The sequence below is a fragment of the Microcaecilia unicolor genome, chromosome 2 (assembly GCF_901765095.1).
Source record: "Microcaecilia unicolor chromosome 2, aMicUni1.1, whole genome shotgun sequence".
Classification (NCBI taxonomy): domain Eukaryota; kingdom Metazoa; phylum Chordata; class Amphibia; order Gymnophiona; family Siphonopidae; genus Microcaecilia; species Microcaecilia unicolor.
Window position 1 is genome coordinate 365,345,988 of NC_044032.1, and position 26,359 is coordinate 365,372,346.

The 26,359-nt window shown below is 42.7% G+C and overlaps 1 protein-coding gene across 2 annotated transcripts in view; it reads right to left on the reverse strand.

Moving 5' to 3' along the window:
* The window catches only part of LOC115463769 (low-density lipoprotein receptor-related protein 1-like), a 282,424-nt gene that overhangs the window by 249,976 nt on the left and 6,089 nt on the right, over positions 1 to 26,359 (reverse strand). For both annotated transcript variants that reach the window (XM_030194533.1, XM_030194532.1), the window contains exons 2-3: positions 15,211 to 15,321; positions 4,567 to 4,686 (exon numbers count right to left, since the gene is read on the reverse strand). In XM_030194533.1, the coding sequence (XP_030050393.1) occupies positions 4,567 to 4,686; positions 15,211 to 15,321 (231 nt within the window). The remainder of the gene's footprint in view (positions 1 to 4,566; positions 4,687 to 15,210; positions 15,322 to 26,359) is intronic.

Consider the following 26,359-nt stretch of genomic DNA (forward strand, 5'->3'; position numbering starts at 1 on the left):
AAAAAGCTAGGGTTGACCAACAAGGTGAAACAGTGTTCAACAGGCAAAGATGAAAATATGCTCCACAGTCAGAGACTGAACTGTGCTCAAGGGACAGAAAAGCTGCATTCATCAGGCAGAGTAGGATCCGTGCTCAACGAAAAGAAACGGATTTGCACTCAAAGCACACAAACTGAGTCACACACCAAGGGCAGAGAAAGAGTTGCACACCTCTGGCAAAGATAGAAATGTACTGAACAAGCAGAGTAACAGAGATGAGCAGTGCCCCACTGAAAGAGCTGGATGTTAGAGGTACCTGCAGTCACAGAGCTGCGCTCCACTTCACCCAATTTGTAGAGAAGTAATGCTAAACATGCAGACACAGAGCTGCGCCCCATGCTGAGACCTGAAGAGAAAGAACTACACTCAACATGTGAGAATGGAGCTGCGTTCAACATGCAGAGATGAAAGGTTGCAGAATAAGCAGCGAAGGATCTTCACTCAACATGCCATGATACAGCGATGGAGCCACGCTCAACACGCAGTGATGGAGCCCGGTGAACAGCCAGAGAAGGTGCTGCCAGGACGCCAACAGGAAAGGAGCACAACTTGAAATGCAGTCCTGGCGCTGCACTCCCCTGGCCCAGAGGGGACTAAAACTACAAGAGAGCACCATGCCCCAAGAGACACTCTCGGCCCTCAAGTGGTCTCTGAGCCACAATGACCGCCCTCCTAGGCAACCAATATGGAGCAGAAGTCAATGTAGAGAAGAGGGAGGTAAGCATCACAAATCTGGAATCCTCAGGCCATAGGGAGCAAAATGCAGCCGTAAGGCAGTGAGGAAGAAAACTCTTGCCAGGCCAGGAACAAAGAGGAAGCTGGCCACTAACACCAAACTGAGGAAAAACCAGCTAAGGAAGAGTCTCAAACTCCAGACCTAGAACCGATCCACTGCCCTGCAGAAAAGTAGAAAAAAAAAAAGCACAAAGCTAGGAGGCGATAATCCAGATGCAGAGCAATAGATCTGCTCAGCACGAAAGAACTGCGTCCCTTACAGAAAATGGAAGGAGTGCCAAATGTGCCAGGAGAGAGGCGCCTGAAACTAGAAAAGGTAAAATCCACCTGAGCCAGGCTAAAACTCCTGCCTGAAAGCAAGGGAAGGAAGAGCTGTGGCAAACTAGTCCTAAAAAGGCACATTCCCGTAAAAGAGACACTGAACTGAGTCCAAGCAAAAGACTGGCAAGAATGGCGCTCCCGAGGATACACAGAAGAGGGATTTGAGCTGGCAGTTGCACACCAAGGGTAACTCAGACCCCCACCAGAAGGAAAGTACCCTGCGGACAAACCAGAGCGGATAGGAGGGATCCACAGGGATGAGAGAACCAGAACCTTCCTAAGGAAGGGAAGAAAAACTGCTGCCAAAACAAGAATCAAACAGCAGGGGCGTCTTAAGCAAGATGCCAGAAGCAACAGAGACCGGACGGTCTGAAAAATAAATGACCAACAGCCGTGTAAGGCTGACAGGAATGAAAAAATAGCCCCGGACTAAAGACCGAGCCTGCAGCCAAACAAAGCCAGTGAGAGACTTCTCCCACTTTGGAAATGGCAGACAGACCTCCGAACCACAAAAGGTACAAGATCCAGCCGCCAGCTAGGACCGTGAAGAGGAAAAAAAAACCCAAAGTTTTGTGATCCAGACATGAGCCGTGTCCCACAAAAAAAAAAAAAAAAAGCAAAGCAACTGGTACCAGCTCAGAAGGGTCCAAGATCAGAATCAGATGCCAGCCAGCAAAATTCAAATAAACTTCGCAAGCGGCCCCCTAGAATACATAGCCAAAGGCGGGAAAATAAATCATGTAACAGGCAAGAGAAAGAAGGAAAAACAGGTTGTTTTTTTTAAACAACCTTCCTCACTAGTGACAGGAATTGAAAAAAGGTTTACCTCAGAGGGAGAAAAGGAGGGGAAAACAGTTTTTTTTCCCCATAAACAACCCTCTTCACTAGTAACAGAAATTAATAAAGGCTTACCTCAGATGCAGAAATTCAGATATACCTACCACCACAGGGGAGACAAGGTACTCCATGCCACAACCAACCATCACCCTGCTAGAAAGACAACCAGGGGAGGAAGGGAACCAGGGTGACTGGATAGCACCCTAGCTGGCAGATGAGGAACTCAGGACCACCGAGTATCATCTAAAACTAGCCCCAACACGGCTACCAGCACACCCCTGGCTCTACTGTCACCAGAAGAATCTGGACAGGAGCTACCAGCCAGCAATCCAGAGCAGCTGCATGATCTGTCTACCATCCGCTAGGAGACAGAGAAAATACTGAACATTCCAGGCTGCACGATACCCTTAAGGGGCGGTTTACTTGGAACTATTTTCTCTGTCTCCTTCTGCTGATAGATGGACAACCCATTAGTCTGGACTGGTCTGGTATAGATGACAAGGAAAGCCTATTATCCTAAATCTGCTTAATCTATGTGCTGAAGCCCTGAGTGAGCTCTGTATAAATTACAACTTAAATGTAAATATGTTTAGCCTTTCAGGAGGCATAGAGAACAAGCTGCTGGAAGGCTACACCATGTGATCAAGCCATTCTTGAAGATGGTTCTCTAGACTAAAAAAGGTTCCCTTCACTCAGTGGCTAAAAAGCATTGCAGAGAAAGGAGAGAGAAGTATACAGAATGAATACTCCAGTTTTGTTTACTGGAACTTCATGAAAGGAGTGACCTGAACATGTATACCCTGGAGAAAAGGAGGAACAGGGGTGATATGATACAGACGTTCAAATATTTGAAAGGTATTAATCCGCAAACTAATCTTTTCCGGAGATGGGAAGGCGGTAGAACGAGAGGACATGAAATGAGATTGAAAGGGGGGCAGACTCAGGAAAGATGTCAGGAAGTATTTTTTCACAGAGAGGGTGGTGGACGCTTGGAATGCCCTCCCGCGGGAGGTGGTGGAGATGAAAACGGTAACGGAATTCAAACATGCGTGGGATATGCATAAAGGGATCCTGTGCAGAAGGAATGGATCCTCAGAAGCTTAGCTGAAATTGGGTGGCGGAGCAGGTGGGGTGGGGGGGGGGGGGGGGGGGGGAAGAGGGGTTGGTGGTTGGGAGGCTAGGATAGGGGAGGGCAGACATACGGTCTGTACCAGAGCCGGTAAGGGGAGGCGGGAAATACTGCTGGGCAGACATACAGTCTGTGCCCTGAAAAAGACAGGTACAAATTCAAGGTAAGGTATACACACGAGTTTATCTTGGGCAGACTAGATGGACCATGCAGGTCTTTTTCTGCCGTCATCTACTATGTTACTATGTATGAGTGACCAGGATCAGTGCACTGACTAAAGCTGAGTAGGAGCCTTCAAAAGTGTTACATGGCATCTATAGTAGTCATTCTGAATCTACAGAAATGCTAGTAGTCACCACACGCTAGGACTAGTGTTCACACTACAGTGCATGTTTATGTAAGAAGCATGTTTAGGCTGCTGTCCCCTCCCTCCCAAAAATTCACCTCTTCCCCCCCCCCCCCAATTGATCCACTTGGGCACTCATGTCATCTTCTGATATGACCAATCTTAACAGGTGACCCTAGAACTGGTCATCCTTAAAGGACTTTGGAAAAGAATGCAACTTCTAGTATATAGGTATTCCAACATTTCTAGACAGCTTGAAAAGCATGCAGAAAATACTCCAACCAAATCTGACATTTTGGTTGTTAGGTTTTGTCATTTCATCTGTTAAGCCCCTGAATATGAACCATTTCATGTTAAGTTATGGATTATGGATTTTAATTGTTTATATAACAGAATCATGTCTTGTGATTTGTTAAGTGCTGAAAGCAAACAAATTCCAGTGCTTGCTCATCTGATACAGCAGCAGGTCTTTTCAATTGGAGTGCATGAGAGCTTAAAACTCTCAGGAAGGCAAGTTAGTAAAATCAATTTTAGTGTCATGCAAATATTATGAACAAATGGATACTCCCAAGTGTAAACTTGGAAAGGGGTGGGGGGGGGGGTTACATTGCTTCAGGAGTAGATTGGAGAAGTGGCTAGTATCATAATGAAATTAACCAATAGTTCATGAATTTTTTGGTGTTACGTCCCCCCACCCCATTGGCATAGGTGCCTAGCTTTGAAGAGTGTCACCCCCCCACACACAAAAAAAACCACCACAATATTCAGCCAGAAGTGTGCTTAGCTGCCTCTGCTGGTGCTGACCCTGGATATCAATAGTGGCTATTTCTGGTGACTGGCATTCACTGATTTTTTTTTTTTTTTTTTTTTTTTGCTTGGCTATAGCTTAAACCTGCTTTGTCAATATTCAGCGCTGGCTAACTTAAGTGGACAAAGGACTGCTAGTTATTCAGTCTGATTTGCCTGCTAAATTTAGCTGGCCAGCACATTAATATTTTAAGCACCAATAATCAGCTAAGATAACCAGCCATCTGTGCTGAATATTAGCCCTTAGCCGGTGAAGTGCTATTTCACCAGCCAGGAACTGTTCCTGGCTGGTTAGTACTGAATATTGGGCTGCAAGTATACTAAACGTGTTTGAGATAACATGTGTACATACCACAGTCCCTCTCATCAGAGCCATCCATGCAGTCACTGAGGCCATCACACCTCCAGCTACCAAAAATGCAATTCCCATTATCACACTGCCAAGCACTTGTGTCACCATGACATATTTCATCTGGTGGAAAAACAAGGAAAAAGGGTTTAAAACAATCACTTTAAACTGATCTAACAAGACAAAATTAAGAACACTGCACTGCTATTTTGTCACTTAGATTGATACAATTGCTTTTGCTTAAAATTGTGACCTCAAGAAACCTAAGTATTCTAGTGAAACGAGTGTAAAGATACTTAAGATAAACCGTTCCTAACCCTGCTGGCACACATTTCTATTTCCCCCCCCCCCCCCCCCCAAAAAAAAAAAGCTGATAAAAGAATTTGGGGAGTGTTTTGAAGAAAGTTTAGATGTCTATTCATCTTTGAGATCTGGTTTCTGAAGCAGCTTTCGGTTGCTACACTGGAGAAATGGTATTTAAGATATGAAAAGCTTGGGGGGGGGGGGGGGGAAGGAAGCATGGTTACAGAGCAAGACTTAAGTACAGAAAGTTAGCTTTGGTAAGCAGGATATTCCTATCTGTACACCCATTAATATAGGAGCATTGAAAAGTTAGGGCCATTTGTGAAAGATTACAAAATATCACCATTAGCCAGCAATCTGAAAACAGCTATAGTCATTGGGGTTTGGGATTAGAGTAGGGATTCATACAGATTTAAATGTTTACATTATTCTAAAGTACAACTTGACTTACAATTATTAGTTCATATCTTATGCAGCTCATAAAAATAAGATCCTGACTGGAACTCACTTCCACACAAACTTGCCAACTAAGTGTAAGATCTTGAATGATCAGGGTGTTCTCAACCCAGCCCTCAGGACACCCAGCCAGTCAGGTTTTCTGTGCTGACAAGATGAGTCCGTTGTGGATCTCAATCCTTTGAATGAATCTGCCTAGAGACCGCAGAGAAAATGCATAAAGAAGGTCCGACAGCCAACTCTGAAGAGCATCTATGCCTTCCGCTTTGTGATCCTTCCTGAGACTTGGACTTGCAATTGATTTGTTGCCATGATAGGGAGACCCCAATGATGGATAACTGCTTGATTCTCATCTGCTCTGAGAGACCACTCTCCTGGTCTAGACTGACTGAGAAAATCTGCTTCACCATTTGTTGTCCCTGCTACATGAGATGCCAACAGTTCTGAAAGATGCTGTTCTGCACAATCCATGAGAAGAGCCGCTTCCTGTTGTAAAGGTCGACTTAGTCCCCCCCCCCTTGATGACTTGACATAGGTTGCCATAGTGTTGAGCACCTGCACAGATTTGAATTCCAGTAGACAACTGCAGAGCAAAACGAATTGCCTGCATTTCCAATAGATCACAGCGAACAGTGTGCTTCTGTTGGGGGACCACAGACACTGAGCAAGATGCCCCATAAAGTGAGCTCCTCAGCCCCCGAGACTGGCATCAAGTTATTACCATTGTCCACCAAGGTGGATCCAAAGAATACACCCTTGCTCAGATTTGGAGTCCAAAGCCATCAACGGAGACTCCCTCTTTCAAAAGATGTCAGTTTGACAGTCAGCGGATCCATTTGCAGAGACCAGCATGACAAGAGGGACATCTGTATGTCTAATTTGTGCTCTGGCCAAAGGCACTACCTCTATCGTCATGGAACCTAAAATCTGAAGATAGCGGTTTGCACAGGAGATGATGCAACTGGCCTTGAAGCTCAACAATCCTGTCCTACAGAATAAACTCAGCCCTGAAGAGAATTGAAGGCAACTCCCAGATAAGCAAGGCTCTAAGAGGGCTCTATATTCCTCTTGAGAGTGTTTACTACCCAACCAAGGGATTGAAGAAACTTTGACCACTCTAGTTGTAACTTGCAGACTCTGCTCAACCAATAGTCCAGGTTAAGGGTGAACTAGAATACCTTCTTTCTTGAGAGCTGCAGCTACCACCATATTCTTCATGAATGTCTGAGCAGCTGTAGCAACACCAAACTGATAATGTTTGTCCAAGATCGCAAAGCGAAGAAATGCTGATGAAATGGATGAATGTGTAGATAGGCCTCAAGTCCAGAGCAGAGAAACTCCTGAGTGCACTGTGACTGATGAAAAAGTTTCCGTATGAAAAGTGGAGATCTTGAGTGCTCAATTTTTATTTGTTATGACAAAGTAAATATTGTAGTGTCTTGTACTGATCTTTGCCGGAGGCACTGGGCAATCAGCTTAAAGTTTGAGAAGCCTCTGTAAAGTACCCCTAACGGCTCCTGCTTTGAGACGTGACCAACAGAGAAACTCTAGGAAGGCATCTGGCAGCTGCCGTGCAAACTCCAAGGTGTACCCTTCGTGAACAACCTGATGGGAGGTAATCTGGTCTCACCTCCAATAAATCTGAGCCAAGCAAGCTCCTACTAGAATTACAGGCTGGGCCTGGAGACCTTCATTAGGAAGGATAAGCCGGGGACCATGAAAAGACATCTTTGGGAACCCCCTCTTCCCCCCCCCCCCCCGAGATCTCTGGGCTGTCACATCTGGACAAAAATCTCTACCACAACCCCAAATAGAAAGGAAACTGCAACCAACTGACTTCAGACGATCCTCAGGAAGGCGTCTCCTAGACTTTGACCAACTTATCAAGCTCTTCACCAAAAAGAAAGACCCTAAAAAAAAAGGAAGCTTACTAAGCTTAGATTTAGAAGCTGCATCAGCAGACCACCCAACCATGAAGACACAGGGACCAGTGTGTGGCAACACTGCCATAAAAAGCTCAGCAAATCATACAAAGATATCAGCTAAAGGCAGAACCCATCTCAATCATCGCTGTTTCTTCATCTATTAAAGACAAAAAAACCCCATCAGAAGTCCTTATCTTTCAGACCAGTGAAAACAAGCCCTGGTCACCAAGGACCCACAAACAGCAGCCTGTACCGCCAGAGAAGAGACAACAAAGCTGCACTTGACTCCATCCGCCTATCCTGAACATCCTTAAGAGCCATACTGCCATCTATAGGTACAGTATTCCTCTTGGAAACAACTGCTTCTACCACTTAAGGCTTAAGGAGATTTATCCTCTTCAGGGTTCTGGATAGATATACATCATGGATCTTGATAGTAAACGGCACATCCCACTGTGCTTAAAATGATCAGATATCTTGATGCATGGGAAACACTTTACCCGTCTTCCTGATGCCCTTAACTAAAAAGGTCAACCTTGCACTGCTGTACCACCGTGGCTTCTGCCTCAAAATTTTAAAGCAGAAGAAACCAAAGATACAAGTTCCTGTAAATCTTCTCTAGGTAGAAGTGCATCCTCAACTAGAATCATGGATTCAGCGTGCTCTGGAAAACAAGACATCCAACCCAGTATCTTCTAGAAGGGGCATATTCCAGGATCTGTATCAGACACTGGATCATCCACCAGATCCCAGGAAGCCCTGAGAAGTTAAAATCCTCTCTGTAGCAGAAGTAGAAGGAAGTGGAGCAGCCTTATGTAAAAAAAAAAAAAAAAAAAAAGCTTTGTACATTAGCAAAAAAGTAGGAAATTCCTGCTGATGAGAAAGCTGAGAAGAAACCCTTAAGTCCTAAAGAGAAGCTGACCTCTACCTTGGTTGTTTCTCTACAACAGTTTTAAATTTCCTGCTGAAACTGAAGATGCTATACGAGTTCCCGTATCGGTAAGAGAAACAACCACCGACTGGGTAATGGCCTACAACTTGAGAAACACTGGAGCACAGGCTGGACTTTTTTTTAAGCCAAGAGGGAAAGAAAAACAAAACAAAACTGAAGGACTCACCTACTTCCACCTGCTAGAGACTGAATACTGAACCTCACTAGCTAACCAGGGCTCTTATTGGCTCTCAGAGTCAGAATTCTCAATCTCCATCTGCTGTAAGGAGTACACAACTTCAGTCACATTCTGGGCTGGTTCAGAGGGATGCCAAGGAATGTTGACATTGTGTTCAAAAGTTATCAGTGGACAGTTAGTCAGCGACAGCCACCATAAAATTTGAGCGTTCAAACTAGCTCACCCAGAGCTATACTAACAGGCAAACTCCTGTAGACTTAGGAAACATGGCTGAACCCGTAGTTAGCTGAATAGATGTAAGTTGCAGTACAAGGACTTCCAAGAAGGTCTAATTTTTTTTTTTTTTTTTGGGGGGGGGGGGGGGGGAGGAAGAAAATTGAACTGAAATTTAATAACTGCTTAATATGACCAGTTTAAGGCAAGCAAGGTGTTCCATTAATGCTCAGAAAACCTTTGTTCTGGTAGCTGGATTCATCAGAATTATTCCAATGATTGATAAAATGGGTCATTCTGTAGGGACTTCATCTTTGGTTAAGTTGAGAGAGTAGGGCAACATTTTCCCAAGGTGTCCACACACCTGTTTGTGACTGTTACAGTCTCTTGCTCACAAGTGTAATCTCCCAGTTATGCAGGGGATAGTACTTGGCATTTCTTGCAATCTACTTTACAGATTTGTCATGTAGATGTGCTCTTTGCAACTAGTCGTAAACAGTGCAGCCTTTTGGCAGATTTGGATGTTACTGATACGAGAATAGGGTTTAAACCTAGCATGTTCAATAGGTGGTCAGCAGTATCTTAAATAAAGATTTGTGAAGAATCCAAGGCTGTTCTATGGTGAAGAAGTTCAAGAAAGCAGAGATCTAAGACAAAGTGACAGTATAGTAAAGATTAGTTGCTGTGGGTAGGCCACATGCTCTTTAATAGTCATTTTCTAGGTTTAGCTAACATGTGATGCTGTTAGTGAAATGGGAAAGAGCTTTCTGGAGCAGTATCTGAGTGACTGAATAAGCTACCAAGTGAAATTCAGGTCATTCCAGAAGCAACAAACACTGCTTCCACCCCCCCCCCCCCATCAGAATGTGTTAAGATATTGCAACAGTTACTGACTATGGTAGGAGTGATGGGCTGTGAACGTGCTAGAAGTTTAATTTTGTGAACCTCTAAGCTTTAACAATAGCCATGAACGTGCTAGAAATTGTGAACATCTAAACTATAAACAAGAATATAATAGCCATACTGGGGGGGGGGGGGTAGATGCATCAACAAAACGTAAAAGAACTGAAGACGTAAAAGTCATGTAACTTACCGTTTTAGAGAAAACGATGGATGCACTAAAAAAAAAAACAAGTCGCACATGTTCGGCGTGGTATTCAAAAGTCGGATGCATGAAAGTATCGTTAATCTAGTGTAATCCCCGCAAGCGCACAATAGTCATTCGCTAAACACACGATATCACCGTGGCTGTTGTACGCATGTCATGCATCAGACGTGCATCCAGGGAGTGTAAGACACACGTCACTAAGCGGAGCTTATAGGCGCATGAGTGATTTTTTGTATCACAACTGCTACTGGCGTGTGGTGTCACTTGGGTCAGACCAGTGGTCCATCTAGCCCAGTGTCCTGCTTACAAACAGTGGCCAATCCAGGTCACAAGTACTTGGCAGAAATCCAAATAGTAGCAACATTCCATGCTACCAATCCCAGAGTAAGCATTAACTTTCCAATGTCCTTCTCAGAGTAGACTCTCCCTCCAGGAACCTGTCCAAAAAGGTTTTTAAAGCCAGATACTAGCTGCTCTTGCTACATCCTCTGGTACCAAGCTTCTCTCCAAGTAGAAAAAACCCTATTGTTTTAAATTGCGATATAATTTCATTGTATCCCCTGGTCTTTTCAAGCAGCACAAAAGAGAAAACTATTCACTTTACAAGACAATCAATCAGGTCATCCCTAGAACCCTTTAATAATTTGATTTACAATGGCCACCTTCCAATCTTCAGGGTACTATGGATGATTTCAATGATTTATCACTAACAGCAGATCAATATGCGAGTTTTCATTACCCTGGGGGTGTACACCCAGTGGCGTAGCTAGGTGTGGTGCAGGGGGAGCGGTTGCTCCCCTAAATAGATTTTGTTTAAACGGCGCTTATGCAAACCAGCGTCTCACCTTCCCGCTTGCATGCAGGAACAGGATTGTGGTCACCTGCGCTGCTTGAGCTGTCCAGTGTCTGCACACTCCCCGTCCCCACACTGTGCTGCCTGCAGAAGTGCTTGAAGCCAGAAGGAGAAAGTCGTCCAGAGAGCTGCTCAGCTGGAGCGGCTGTTGTCAGCTGTCTCAACAACATTCTTCTGCTCCTGGCTTCAAGCAGTGCAGGCAGGCAGCAATGTGGAGGAATGCGGGGCCCAGGCCAGGGTCCTCTTCAGTGCATGGTCCTATCTAGTCACCCGGTGTATAGTCGATGCAGGGCAGGCTGCACTGCTGCAGCCCAACTGTTTGGCTGTGTGAGGTTGATGTGAGCTCAGCTATGCCAGTTGAATAAGCATTAGGCAGTGCCTTCAAAGATGTAGGACAAAAAAAATTGACAGCTTTTTAATGTATTTGAAAGCCTCCCATATCTAGATTTAAATACCATGAAATAAAAATTGACCACCACTAAAACAGCTTTTAGTGATGTTCCATTTTTATTTCATGATACTTAAATCTAGATATGGGAAGCTGGTAGAAACAAGCAGTTCTCTATTTTGTGCTCATTTTTCTGCATTCTATACAATACAGATGTAGAAATTTCAGTAAGAATATCCTGTTTCTTGATCTTAACTGTTCATCTTGTTTCTGTAATCTGCCTTTGGGAAGCCTAGTGTTACAAAGATGGGATATATTGAAATTAAATGGAAGTAGACGTAAACTCTTTCCATTGGGGCACATGGAATCACATCTGCATCTGATGTCTGTTTTGGTCACTTGGTGGCCCTTTACTAACATCTCTGCATGAATACAAGGGGTGTCCCTATAGCCAGCCCCTCCAAGTGACACGGATTTAAAATCTAGAACAAATTAGTACTCTTAATTGATGAAACCAATACTTCCTCTGTGTACATCCATATGCTGCACAAGCCAGCATGTTTGAAAATACGCGAGATTAAATAAAAATGCTACCAACAATAAAGAATGACAACAAGGATGTAGCAGCTCATAGGTTTGCTTGCTTTGTTTTGAATGTTATATCTATATCAAGTTAGTATCTGAGGATGAGAAATATAGATATAGATATATTTCTCACCCTCAGTTACTAACTTGATAAGGGAAGGTGGAGGTCTTTGGTTGTGGCAGGAAATTCAGAGAAAGTAGTGGAAGCATAGGCACATCATAAGAAAAACCAAAAGTGAGGCCTTGGATACCGAGAGGAAGAGTTCTGTGTACAACCATGTGGGCAGGGGCGTAGCCAGACACCAAATTTTGGGTGGGTCTGGGCCCAAGATGGATGGGCAGAAGACCTCCATCTTGTCCAAGTGATTTGGTCTCTCCCTCTCTTGCTGGCATGCCATATGGTCTCAAATATCCCCCCTCTCTCGCATACCCACTTAAATACCAGATTTTCACTGGCAGCAAGCAGCAACTAATACACACTGCTCATGTTGGTCCCACAGCTTTCCCTCTGATGCAACTTCCTGTTTACGCATAGGTGGGAATGCATCAGAGGGAAGACTGTGGGGCCGATGCGAGCAGTATGTATCAGTTGCTGCTCACTGCAGGCAAAGATCTGCTATTTACAAGGTATGCAGGAGAGACAGTTGTTGGGAGTTTTCGATTGGTGGGGCTTGGTGATCTCTGCCAGCCACATCATAGGTGTGCTGCTACTGGGTGGACCTGGGCCCACCCAAGCCCACACCACTGCATGTGGGACCAATTTCCACTGACAAAAAGGAGATTTGTACCATCCTGCATCAAGGATTTATTAAAAGATGTCAATACTATCCTTTCAGTCCATCAGAAGGCAGTTTATAAAACAAAAGAAGAGAACACCATAGTTAAAATGAATCAACCTTTCATGACATACAAGAATGCAGTCAAATTAATTCAATCACGTCTGTGAATCCACAACATGGTGTTGCTGTTTGCCACTGCAACTCTGAATGCTTTCAGAAAGTGTCAGAGGCAATCTGAAATTTATGATATGAAAAGTTCAAGCTGAACATCAATAGAAATCAAACAAAATAAAACATGGAAAAGAATATAAGATGATACCTTTTTCATTGGCCATAACTTAATGCATTTCTTGATTAGCTTTCGAAGGTTGCCCTTCATCACATCGGAAATAAGCAAACGTGTTAGCAGATAGTATAAGAGAAACATCAAAGCATTACTTTGACAGTCTGACAGAGTGGGAGGGTGGGGGTATGCATGGGGACAAAGCATTTCATTGATATTCTAACAGGATGGGTGTTGGTAGGTGAGAGGAGGGTAACATAAATAAACAGAGAACTACAGCTTTATGGTTTATAATGGGTTAGAAAACCCAGATCCAGTCCTTTTGTTGGGTGTCAAAATATTCAATCATTCTTATTTCAAAGGTCTTACGTTCCTGTATTGTTTTAAAATTACCTTTCAGTATTCTTACTGTGAAATCACTGGTGCAGTGATCTGGTCTTGTAAAGTGTTGGCCCACAGGGGTGGGGGCTTGACTGGCACCGGCTATTTTCATGTGATGTCTGTGCAGATTGAATCTTGTCTTAAGCATCTGGCCTGTTTCTCCAATATAGCATCCTTCGTTACATTTTTTACACTGAATGATATATACCACATTGGAAGATGAGCATGTAAAATAGTCCTTTATGTTTAATATTTTTCCCTTGTGAATGACTGTGGGGTCTTGTGAAATGTTTTGGCATAGTTTGCAGCTGGCTGTGTTACAGGGAAACTTGCCCTTTTCTTTTTCGGTCTGTGTTGGAAGTTTACTTCTGATCAGCTTGCGTTTTAAGTTTGGTGGCTGTCGGAAGGCCAGCACCAGTGGGGATGGGAATATCTTTCAGTAATTCATCTTCCTGGAGTAGCGGCTGTAGGTCTCTTATGATTTTCCTCAGTTTCTCCAGCTCTGGGTTGTATGTTACTACAAGGGGAATCCTTTAAGAGTGGACTAACACGGCTACCACACCTCTCTACTTAAGCTGAACATTGGAAGGAAGGGTATGCCATAACGGTGAAGTGCAATAAGATGCACAGCCCCTAGTGGATTCTAGCATAGAAGGCCTAGAGGGTATAGGATACAGAACAGGGTTTGATTAGGCTTCACTGTCTATGTAGTCCAGTGGTTCCAAAACTTGGTCCTAGAGGCACCCCAGCCAATTTTCAGTATATCCACAATTAATATGAGATTTGCATGCAGTGGTGGCAATGCATGCAAATCTCTTGAATATTCATTGTGGGTATCCTGAAAACCTGACTGGATGGGGTGCCTCCAGGACTAGGTTGGGAACCACTGGTTTAGCCAGAAAGTATATAACCAAAAACAAAAAAAAAAGTTTAAAAAAACAGCTTAACCCTAGGAGTACACCTGCTATAAGAGAATTCAAGCAGAGCTGATTTTTCAAGCCACAGGAAATAACAGCATAGAGACTACAGAAAAGCAGGTGCCATTTCATGGCTCCTCTTTCCCTGTGATATGTACTTTATGTTCAAGTCAGTAGTTCTGTTGCTATTGAAGGAGGCAATGGAATGAACTGATACCACAGACTTCGCCTTCACTGTAGACAAGTAAAGGAGGAGCGAGAACCAACATTGTCTGATATTGACCAGAAGTTAGGTTAGGTGGGGAAGAACCAAGAGTGTTGTGCCCCCCCTTAAGAGATGGTATGAGCAAAGGTGGTGGTAGTCCCAACCCCCAGGGGTGGAAAAAGATTGTGGATCAGGCAGACAATCCTTTCCCCAGTAATTCTGCATACACTGACACCTTAGAAAGTGCCATCACAAATCATACCTACAACATAAGTCATCTCTTTATGAATTATGGTTGCCATCTGTCCCCTGTTAGCCTCCTTACCCTCCCCTATCTTTTGGCTTCTCACCACTTGCTCCAACTATAGAGAACTAGCCGTTTAGCCCATTGTTATGGGCTTGTTTTTTTTTTTTGTTTTCCTATGCCCCCCCCCCCCCCGGGTCCACCAACCCTGCTCTCTCCTCACCTTGTTTCCCTCAGTTACGCCCCCTCCTTCCCTCCCTGCTCCCTCCTCCTCCTCCGATTTCCATGCCCAAGCCCTCCTCCCTATTGGGCTGTACTGCTGGTGGAGGCGGGGCTTGGACTTCTACACTCTTAGCGTTCTGAGTGATTCTACTGCGCATTTTCAGGTGAGTTGGTCACTTGCCATTTATATGTTTGATAATTATGTATACTGTGGTATGTTACCTCAAGTTTGAGAAACATTACAGAAGACTATTAAAAAGACGTATTCAATGGCTCCTAAATTAAGTGTCCTTAGCATGGACACTCAGCAAATTGGCACTTTTGATAAGTTTGAGGCCTGAGTTTAGCTGCATTACCTAATTTGGGTCTTAATTAGCTCAGTTTTTCTAAAATGTAGACATACAGAAACTATGGAAGACAGAAAAGCCTAGACTTACGCAGGCTATGCTTTACATGTACTATTTTGCAGCACCTGTGTACACAATGCAGATTCCATTCTAGTGATGGTATTTAAGACATCTGTGTCAGGCTTGCAGATAGGAAGTTTAGGCATAGTTTATACCTACAGTTCCAGCTATGCCCCCCTCCCCCACCAAAAAAAAAAGTCCATATGGCGGCAACTTGAATGAGCATAAGCATTCTGCTGGTAGCTTACCACATTGTTCATCAATTCCACCAGGGCAATCTTGTTCACCATTACACAGCCAAGCAAAGGGAATGCATTTTTCTCCACATGCAGCTTGTTGAGTAGCATTACAAAACCCATCTGCAAAACAGGATTTGCATCTTTTAAAGATATCTATTGTGCATTAGTACTAAGTTTACTAGCTTGTAAGCTTTCAACTAGTTACCTTGAGACAGTCAAAATATTTTTTAAACCACATTTTTTTAAATGACTACAAAGTCACCCTGCTCCCCCCCCCAAAAAAAAAAACCCCTTAAGTACTTCATGTTAGAAGTTCAGATAAGTGTGATGTGGCAAATTATCCCACACTGGGGGACCACATTTGCTGAACAGTTTTCTCTGCCCTAAGAGACCTCTGTCCAACAGCCAATCAACCAAAAAATATAAAATAGAGACCCACTAATTTCAAAATGACAAGAGTGTACATTAAAGGAAGGAAAAAGCCTCAAAAAGCTCCAGATAATCTAGAGCTAAACGACGATCACAATGATCTGTTCTTTATCACTGGGTTTGAGAACCAGTCTTGAAGTTAGAATGGCACCAAGAGTGTCTACATCATTTATTATAAAATTGGCAAGTTTGGCAATGAAAAGTTCTCAGTTTGAAGGGAAGATTTACCAACCAGATTGCCAGAGTAGCTATGGGAGCAATGACGACTTCCTTAGTGGCAGAGTGCCTTTGAAAAAAAAGGTGTACAAAGTGGGTTTCTTTAAAGCATGCACGTCTATGGGTCCGTTTCACTGATGACCTTTTTCTTTTACGGGAAGGGGCTGGATTTTTTTTTAACACAACAGTTTGTGTGATACCTACCTAAGTAATTGTCATACTAGAGTACAGTTTGTGATGCATTTTCATGCTATGAAGATTTTTGGATGATGTTTCGGTGAAAAAAACCACACTATATTCCGTAAGGACACAACACTTTTGTATTACAGTTGTCATCCTCCATTGATAAACAGCCTCCTTTACTCCCTCCAATTTCTTAGGTATCAGAGGGTTTGTTCCACTGATATGAATTCTGTAGTCAAGCTCAAGCTCTAAGACTAATGACAAGAAGTTATCCTATCCCAGTGGTGCAGCAAGTGTTATCGCAGGGCACGATTTAACAACAATGACCTACTTCTGGCACCCAGAGTATGCACAGCTGATGAGATGAGATTGACATACATCAAAATGAGTTCTTTGAGTAGCTCGTGCTGTGTATGAACATTGGGAAGTGGTGAAGTCTATCCCTTTGTTTCAGGATTTAAAATTCCCTTACAGCAGGGGGAAACATTTTTAAAAGAAGTGTCCTTCAGCCCTTCCTCCAATGGGGAGGGGGGCATGTCTGATTTGTGGAGATGTGGCAGACATATGAAATATGGGAACTGCAGTGTGTAAAACAGCAACCATGTGATTTATTAATCCGGTGACTGGGAAGAGATTTCCTAAGAGACGATCTCTTGTAAATCCAGTTTGGTGATCTATTGTTTGTGATGTCCCTATTCAGTTCTTAAGACTTGAAAACAAATCTTAATATCCTGAAGCCTCTTTTTTCCCCCGATATTTTCTTTATTGCATAAACACATGTACTCACAGTTAGAAGGGGTGCTTCATAGCACAGAGACAGTTATTATGGGCTGAAACAATGCTTGGAGGTCAAAGTCTGAGAAAAAACAATTCTACTGCTTAGGTGGAAAACAGATGAATAGGCAGAGACAGCTCAGATGCCCGGAACATGCTATATCTTATTGACAAGAAATATTTTACAAGGTAAAAAACCAAGTTCTCTTCAGGGAGTTATCAGGCCCAAATACTAACAGAAAACAAGATGGCGAAAGTTTCAAAGCTAGAACAAGGGGAAAAGCAGGGGGGACTCCCAAGCCCAAAGCATAAGAGCATAAAGACCAATGAGATGGAGGATCAGGTAGCAAGGCAGTCAAGCTAGGCTGAGAAAAGGTTCAGGCAACATTACATCAAGGATAACAGTTTTTAAACAGACAATTGTGTCTGCACTAGCTGTGAACTATATACATAATGCATTGCTCCTCTAACTTAGAGACAGATCTGCAGTAACACATTAAACACATTTCAGGAACCTACTATAACTAAGGACAGAACAGTCCCTGCAATAAAACCTATGTCTTAGACTTCAAGAACTATGTTCGTTTAATTGAGCATAGGAGCGCTATTCAGACGGAGAAAACTAACCTGCCTTTAGCAGTGCATTGCACCTTGTTTAAACACATTTAATGAACTCCAGTGCATGGTCCTTCAACAAGTGCAACCTTTGATTAGGGGTGGTGACATTCAGACTGCTGTTGCAAAAGGATCAGAAATGGATTTTTTTTTTTTTTGTTACAATACCTGGAACCAGAGGGGTTAAATTTCCAGATTGAATGGTGTCATTTTCTAACTATGCATTTCTTTGGCTGTGTTTCCTTTGGCATCTGAAGTGTAAACAGTATAAGTTCGCCATTTGTTGATGTGCTAGAGAGTCGTCCGACAGCAGTTACGCGTCAAGATGCCGTCTATTTTTAGTAAGAAATGTGATGGGTTTGTGCATGATGGTATTGATATGCTGGTAGATTTACTAATTTTACAGCCCCAACTTTCAAGAGCCTGAAGTAGCAGAGCAAATTTGAGCAAAGTGAAACGCTGCCAATATTGGTCTGGATAATGCAGGAGTAGACCTGTTTTTTTAGCCAAGTACCAACTCTGACGTTTCTGAATTTTGTGCAGTGTTGGATTCAGACATTAGCAAATATAAGCAGTGTGTGTCACTGTGATGCTATGCACACAGTGATTTAATTCACACAGTAATTCTTTAAACATTAAGATTTTTTTAAGCCAATGATCATTGCGATTGTCTTTTAGCTCTATAGGGTTGATCTGGAGCTCTTTGAGGCTCTTTCCTTTAATGCATACTTGTCGTTTATACATATTTTTAAAATTAGTGGGTCATTTTTTGATTGATTTGACTCCACATCCTCTTGAATTATTTTAGTGGATTCCAACAATCCAGTCTCTCTATTTTCATTAAATGAAAGGTAGTATATATTTCTTTGAAGGCATTAAGGATTCAGCATTATGCGTCATTGACTAGCACCAAAGATTTATGCAGAACCCTGGTGTAGCATTACATCTAGGGGCTCGTGCTTTGAAAAGGAGCCCCTATTCACTCAGATTTGTGTGTTCAACTCTAAACAACATTTTTGTATACAATGACAAGTTACTTTGTGTAATCTGCAGCTTCCATAAAAAGGGCATCATATTTTAAGTGGACCATTGACAGATTAATGGATGTATCCAAGGTACCACAAATCAAAAATAATATTTCAACATCTATCCTATTAATGGGCATTGTGTTTACAGTGAGAACAGTATGCTTTGATATTTTCAATTTACTCATCTAGCAGTTTGAAGTTCAATAGGAACATGGTATGCCATGTTAATTTTGCATTAGAGGGATAAAAAGTAAATAGCCTCAACTAGAATTGTTAGATAAATTGAGTTTCAGGGAGTGCCCTAAAGATATCTAGCTACACTGAAGACTGATGGAAGACTGCATGTAAAGTGTTTCTGCATAGTCTGCATGGGTAGCTGTAGCTCAATATTCCATTGATTTGTATAATTAAAATGTGTGATTTGTTAAGTCATTCAACTTCAGAAGATGAATTTTTACTTTACACTAACTACAGGATGCCACTGTCAAGGCAACAGATGCTCTACAGTGTAGTCACTAAATGACTTTGTATATTTGCAACTTGATTACTATGAAAACTAGGGAACATTTTTTTTTCTCTCAACAGCAAGAAAATTATAAAATAGATATCTGAATCAAGAGCCAACCCAACAGGAATAAGAGGCATTTGCAAGTAGTGTGTACTGTGGAAAAGACTATCAAGCATACCCAATAGAATTTAAGCTGCTCCTCTCCCTCTGATTGGAAGGGAAGAGGGCCAGGGCCAGTTTAAAAGCAGTTCCTAACCATATTAGATGAGTGTTCTTATAGTTAGGAAATACTGAATTGGGAGATTGTTGGTGGGCAGGGGTGGGAGAGAAGGACCCCTCTTGACCCACTATTCCAATCTGGCCTATTTTAGAACCATGTGTTACCATCCCCTCTTCAAGTTCCAAGTTTAGAAATACTCCTGTTCTAAACAGTAGACCCCCTAGGTCTACAATTCTGTAAATACCCAACATTCAAAACACACTAATAAGGCATATGCCTGTTTCCAGTGAATACTGAAATCCTGCAAAGGTTGCATGCATAGGTCTTCCTGAAGGCAAAAAACACCTAGCTACAACACCAATGCTGGAATGTTCCCAAGACCAAAAACAACTAAATGCCTGCTGCTAGGCATTAATTTCCGTAGAGAATATATATTAACTGATGTGGACAAAAATACTGAATACATACCATTACAGAATGGACAAAAATAAATCTTATGAACATATACAGCAATAAATGCAGTCACAGTAAATTAAACATAGCTATAAGATCAATATTAAAGAGTAAAAGTTCAAAGGTGATGAGCAAAAAACATGACAAATTGGCTAAATGTCAAAAAAGGTACAGCATCAAAAATAGAATGATGCATGAATAAGAATACAGCATCATAAAGCAGAGTGGTAAGAACAAGGTCAAATTAGACTACAATATTAACTACTGATATAACCCACAAAAAGATATAAGCACGAGTAAAAAAAACAAAAAAAAAAAAACCTAGAACATTACCACTGTTGAGAGTATTAAAAACACTGAAGACAAGGCAGGAGTGTGCATAGTTGAACTATGTCGCTAAAAAAAAAAAAAAAAAGATAAAGTAGCACTGTAAAGAATCACCACAATTGAATTTTGTCACATCAGTCTAGTGACACGGATGTCTATTAAACAAACCAAGGCCCTATATAATCAAATAGGAGATAGTTAAAAAAAAATCCTATGTCACCGCAACTTAAATATAGCCATGAAAGTTGTGATTCACAGCATCCAAGTGTGGTAAATTGTACAACATACACAAAATATCAATAAAATGCCTATATTTGAATGAAGAACCTATATAAAATGCCTGAAGCAAACATAACAGCTAAGTAGTCCCCAAGTAAAAAAAAATATTTATGTTTGTTCTCTACAGAGAATATTTGATGACGCCTGAAGCAGTCACTGTAGGCATCAAAATGCAGAGCTATGTCAAGTCTGCATTTAAAAAAAAAAAAAAAAAATTATATAAAACATTTGGTCTTCCCACTACCTTTTTTTGTTTTTCACATTCTAAAATGTATATTCCAACAAAAAACACCCAACAAAAAAATTTCAAAAATTTGGTTCTTGTTTTCACCTGGCTAGGCCAGGCTATAGAAGAGCTCTGCTGGTCTTAGAAAGGGGCCAGGTAGTCCTCTAGGCTCCAGCAGCTTATTGGTGGGTGGGTACTGGTTGCTTCTCCGAGTAATGAGCTGGGGTTCACACTATACACAGGCTGCAGGGGCAGGCCTAAAAGCTGCAGCGCTGCTGTTGTAGCCTGCTGCCTGGACAGTGCATTTAACTGTACTACAAAACTGCTCCGAAGACCACTGTTTTCCTAGCTGCACCAGTAATAGGCATAGGAGCCAACTTTTCAAAATTAATGGGGGTGCTAAGCCCATTGGAAATAACCCCTCCCTGGACACATACAAGGGATTTTCTTAATATTGCGGGTGCTCAAGCACCCGAGTCGGCTCCTATGGTAATAGGCATCTTTCGTCTGGGCTCACCCACCACTGTTCTCTATGGAGGTCTGACAGGAGATGAAGTGACATCAAAACGCTGAAACCAATTAGGTCCGAGTTTTCCCTTACCCATGGAGCCATCATCCCCATATACTAAAAACAAAGCAAACCTATGAGCTGCTGCATCCACCTTGTCGTTCTTTATTGTTGGCAGCATTATTTAATCTCACTTATATTTTCAACATGCCAGCTTGTGCAGCATACGGATTTACACAGAGAAAACATAAAACAGGATAACAAATTACTGCTCTACCTATGAAAAGTTATGAATCTTAATCAGTGGTCAGTTGGAGGGGCTGGTTACAGAGACACCCTAGCATGTGTTATATTCGCGCAGAGATTTTTCTTCTCCAGGAAATGGGCCACTAAAACAGACATGTTATGATAATCAGGTGCTTAACATTCAGAGTTTCTATTTACTTATGACAAGTTATATCCCACATTTAACATGCATTAGGTTGAAAACTGGAAGCATTTGAAAGCTTTTTTTTTTTTAACCTGTGACTAGAGGGTTTGTGGGAACTTGCTCCTATTTTGAAGAATGCATTAGTATATTATAAAAATGCACTTATTATTTATTACTGGTTGATATACAGCAGAAGTTAACCAATGTCAACTTCATGCTTTGTTATATAATTTAATAGTATTTTTCTCAGTCATTACCAAAATACAAAATAAAATTGTGTTAATTATGCAACCATGTCTGTCTCTTAAGGTAGCTTTTGTTAAAGCCGTGTCAGAAAAATATTTGCAAGTGCGATTATGCAGGCAAATACAAAATAGCAAGCAGCACAGTATTAGTTGCCAAGTTTATATAAAGTTGATTTCAAGTGGACAATAAATCTGTTGGCTGCCTGCTATGTGAATATTCCATCACTGTTTAATTATTGCTACCAAGTATTACATATTTATTGGACAGGAATTAGACGGGGGGAACAAAACAAAAAAAATGTACTCACCCACCAGCACAGCATCAGATATCAGTTGCAAGTTGTAACAAACTTACAAAATCTAACATCAGTACCTCTGGTAATCAGACTAATTATATAAAGGAAGAAAAGTTTATTCCTCATACAAAGGTCACAGAACAGAGAGAAAGAAAGGAAGAATGAATGAAATTCTCTTAGCTATAGAAAATTAGTTTCTAGGAAGGGGGGAGGGCACCCCCTTTGGGAAAAAATAGACCATGAGAGGCTAGTTTTTCCAGAGTTTGTCTGCAGTGTGATTTTATAGGCTGTGGTGAGCACCCACCTCTCCTCTACCCTGGACCAATCATAGGTGCTGCATATGGGCTGAAGACTTGTAATTGGGTCTTTTCATATGTGCTGGAGGCTTGCAATTGGTGTCCTTGCCACACCTCTTCTCAGTAAATTACATTTGTAACAAGTTATACCAGGTAGCTGAGTTGCCCTAGCAACAGGAGGCATCATCAGAGTCTGACCAGCCAGAAATTCCTTCATGAGACTGATAGTAAAGAAAGATGGGGGATGGGAAATAGTGCAGCATACCTGAACATACTAACATAGTAAGTGACGGCAGATAGACCTGTATGGTCCATCCAGTCTGCCCAACAAGGTTTTACACATTAGCTAAAAATTATAGACATTAGGGCATATGCCTTAAACAGAATGTTTAGATTTATCTAGACCTTATATGCACATGGTATTGCTTATTAAACCCGAAGGCAAAACCAAAGTGTGGTTAAACAATTTGGTATAAACTGTTTATGGCTTTATGAAATGCTTTTGAATCCAACTGATCTGTACATCGTGTTATTTTGGTGGGTGGAAACAGGTGGGCTTAAAGGGAGGGAGGGGCTCTTGGGGTATGTTCTCTGTAAAAGTTATTGTGCCATGTTGGATGGTTTACTGGGTTTTTTTTTTTTTTTTCTTGTTCTGTATGAAGCTTATCAACCAACATTTTTTTTTGTTGTAATCTTTATTAAAAGCAAAACAAGTTTTGGATGTTACTGAATTCTATTCTGTCTCACTTTCCAGTTTTGGCACAGTATAAACCATATCAACAAAAAAAATATATGAAAACCAATGGACTGTATTAGGGGCTTATACCCATAGTTATGTTTCAACAAACAAGAGGTCTATTTGACAGAAAATATTGTTTAAAATTGCCGTTTCTAGCAGCTGTAATAATTTAAGCTGTTTTAGTGATATTCAATTGTTATTTCATGATATACATATGGGAAGCTTTCTAATTAAAACGCTGTCCAATCAGTTACAAAAAACCCTTGTCCACCTTTTAAGTCACTGCCTATCCAACTGAAAACAGTTTTAGACTTGTTACAGATAGACCTAACATTTTACAAAAACAGCAATGTGAATGCAGCAGCTCATAGGTTTGCTTGCTTTGTTTTATGTAAACGTGGATGACAGCTGTGCTGGAAAGGAAAAAGTCAGATTGTCCTAAGTGGCTTCATTGTTTACAATAGACTAGATAGGCCACTTCCACTCCTGTTTATTAAACCTCCTTGGTTTTCTATGTGGCTAAAGCAAGCTACTGAGCTGTGATTGGTCACAGAGCCTGTCTGGTGCCTAAAAGTGATCCTAATTGGAAAGCAAGGAGCTGTCTGGGCAAGGAATTCCCATCTCCCCTGTGGCACCCCTGTACATTTGCCGAGGCACACTGGGGTGCTGTGGCAGTTTGGAAAAACACTGCCCTATGTGACCTTTTCAGCCTCATCTATGTAGGCCCCCCTGTTCTGTCCTCACTGGGCAACTGGCATGCAGTTTAAGCCAGTGTACAAGGCTGCTGAGACTGGGCTGGGCCCCACCCCCAGCCCACCACGCCACAGTCCCCACCCACCCCCCTCTGTCCTCCACTGGGCTGGGCCCCCTGCATTGTAATCACCACAGCGCCTCACCTGTCACCTCCGTGACAAAGCGCAGATCGGATTCACCTCCCTTCGGGCCTTCCCTCCCTGTGTCCCGCCGTCTGATGTAACTTCCACGAGGGCGGAACACAGGAAGGGAAGGCCCAAAGGGAGGTGAATCCAATCTGCCACTGTTTCACTTTCCGTCATGGAGGTGACAGGTGAGGCGCTGTGATTATTTCAATGTGGGGGGGCCCAGCCAGGTGGCAGACGGTCGACAGAGCCGAGGGCGGGTGAGAGTGGGGACTGTGGTGGTGGTGGGCCGCCCTTGGAGGCCCAGGCCATTTTGTTCCCTTGCCCCCCCTCTCGGCAGCCCTGCCAGTGTATAGAACATAAAAGAGCACTCAGAACTTGTGAGCCAAAGTCTTTAGTACAGTAACCAAAGAAGATGGCTTTTTTTTTTTTACTTGCAAACTGCTCACTAACTTGTTGCATATAGACTGATTCTCTCATTGGGACCAGCTGTAGGCATTGGCAGCAATGGGGCTCACTCAACAGGTATGGTCAATTGTTAATGGTGAGAGGTTCCAAGGACAGGTTTGGCAGCAAGTCCATTTAAATCTTTGGGTGCATATTACTACTAGCAACATGTTCAGTAAGTCCAACTCATACCCTGCTTCCAGGCTTCCTTTCCAGAAACTGCTCTAACCCCCTAGCAGATCTCAGTACCTTGGGCAGATACTGGAAGCACAATGTGTGTATATGTGTGGGGGTGCAGACAAGTCTACAGCTAGGGAAAAAAAAGGCACTGCTCTTATGGGCTGACAAAGAAGGCTGCCAGCCATAACTAAATACTATTAGTAACAAAGGAGAAAAGATACAACCATATCTAATATAATAATTCGCACCTCCAACGTACTGAAACTGACTCCGTGGCAGTGAAGCCGTGTAGTGTTCGTAATCGCACTCCGGATCACTGCCCCACCCTCAAGGGAACTCTGTATAGTTGCCAGGGAAAGAAACGCGACGTCAGAGAAGGGACCAACCACAGGTGCTGACCCCCCTTCAAACCCCGACAGCCCCTCCCAGTACAGAACCATCAACCCTGTCACACACACATACACTGATGCAAGATCCCGCCACATCCTCCCAGTTCACCAGCCCCCCCCCCCTTTAACATTCTCGCACACTCAATCACACACACACTCGCGTCCCTCCCTCCCTGTTCCAGGGTCGTCGTCCCCCCCTCCTACAAATTTTAAGTCATCTTCCCTTACCTCGTTGGAGTTACGGCGGCCGGCAGCAGCGGTAAAAGGCGTGCAGGCTCAGCCCTTCTCTCTCAGCTCTGGTCCTGCCCTTGCGGAAACAGGAAATGAGGGTGGGACCAGAGCTGAGAGAGAAAGGGCCAAGCCTGCACGCCTTTTACTGCTGCCGACCGCCGTAACCCCAACGAGGTAAGGGAAGATGACTTAAAATTCGTAGAGAGGGGGCCTGGAACTGGAAGGGGGGGGGGGGGGGAACGACCCTGGCACACACACACACTCGCACCCAGTCTCACTCTGTCACACACTCTGAGGAAAACCTTGCTAGCGTCCGTTTCATTTGTGTCGGAAACGGGCCTTTTTTACTAGTACAATATATTTTCCCTTACTGTTGCATACCCTCTCCCCCCTAGTTTTCAGGCCTTTGCCCCTGGGATTGCTAAAGTCAACAGCATCCCTTTCAAGGAATCCTGAAAATAGATACAGGGCATTATACAAGTTGTCCTCTTGCATGAGGACAACCAGGTACTTAACATCAGGGCACCATATTTATGCATTTAACTAGGCAGTTTTAGCACTTGGAAGGTGTAGAATAGCATTAGTACACCTCAAGTTCCTTGTAAAATTTGTCCCCAATTGGGTAGTTTCCTAAAGCTATTTATCTGGGTAGATGGGCAATTATGAAATTGCCCAACATCCTCCAGGTAGAAGTAAAAGCTGATGGTAAACTTTATGGAGCTTAGGCCTTAGGGAACAGCATCTGCAAGGAAGTAAAGCAACTTATGTTGCTTAGCCATTAGACTAACCAGTGTCTGGAGAATATACTAGCAACTGGCACTGTATTTAACTCCCAAATACCATAGGGCTTCTTTATGAAACCATTAGAGCAGCAGCACTAACTCACGTTTTGCGCTTTAATCAAGTTGAGCTAATTTTCCTATTCAAAAAGATAGCTATGTTCTGCAGAAGTTGCACTCTTTTCAAACTGCCCTCCCCCCGGGAGGTGGTGGAGATGAAAACGGTAACAGAATTCAAACATGCATGGGATAAACAAAGGAATCCTGTTCAGAAGGAATGGACCCTCAGGAGCTTAACTGAGATTGGATAGCAGAGCCAGTAGTGGGAGGCGGGGCAGACTTATACGGTCTGTGCCCTGAAGAGCACAGGTACAAATCAAAGTAAGGTATACACAAAAAGTAGCACACGAGTTGTCTTGCTGGGCAGACTGGATGGACCGTGCAGGTCTTTTTTCTGCCGTCATCTACTATGTAACTGAAAC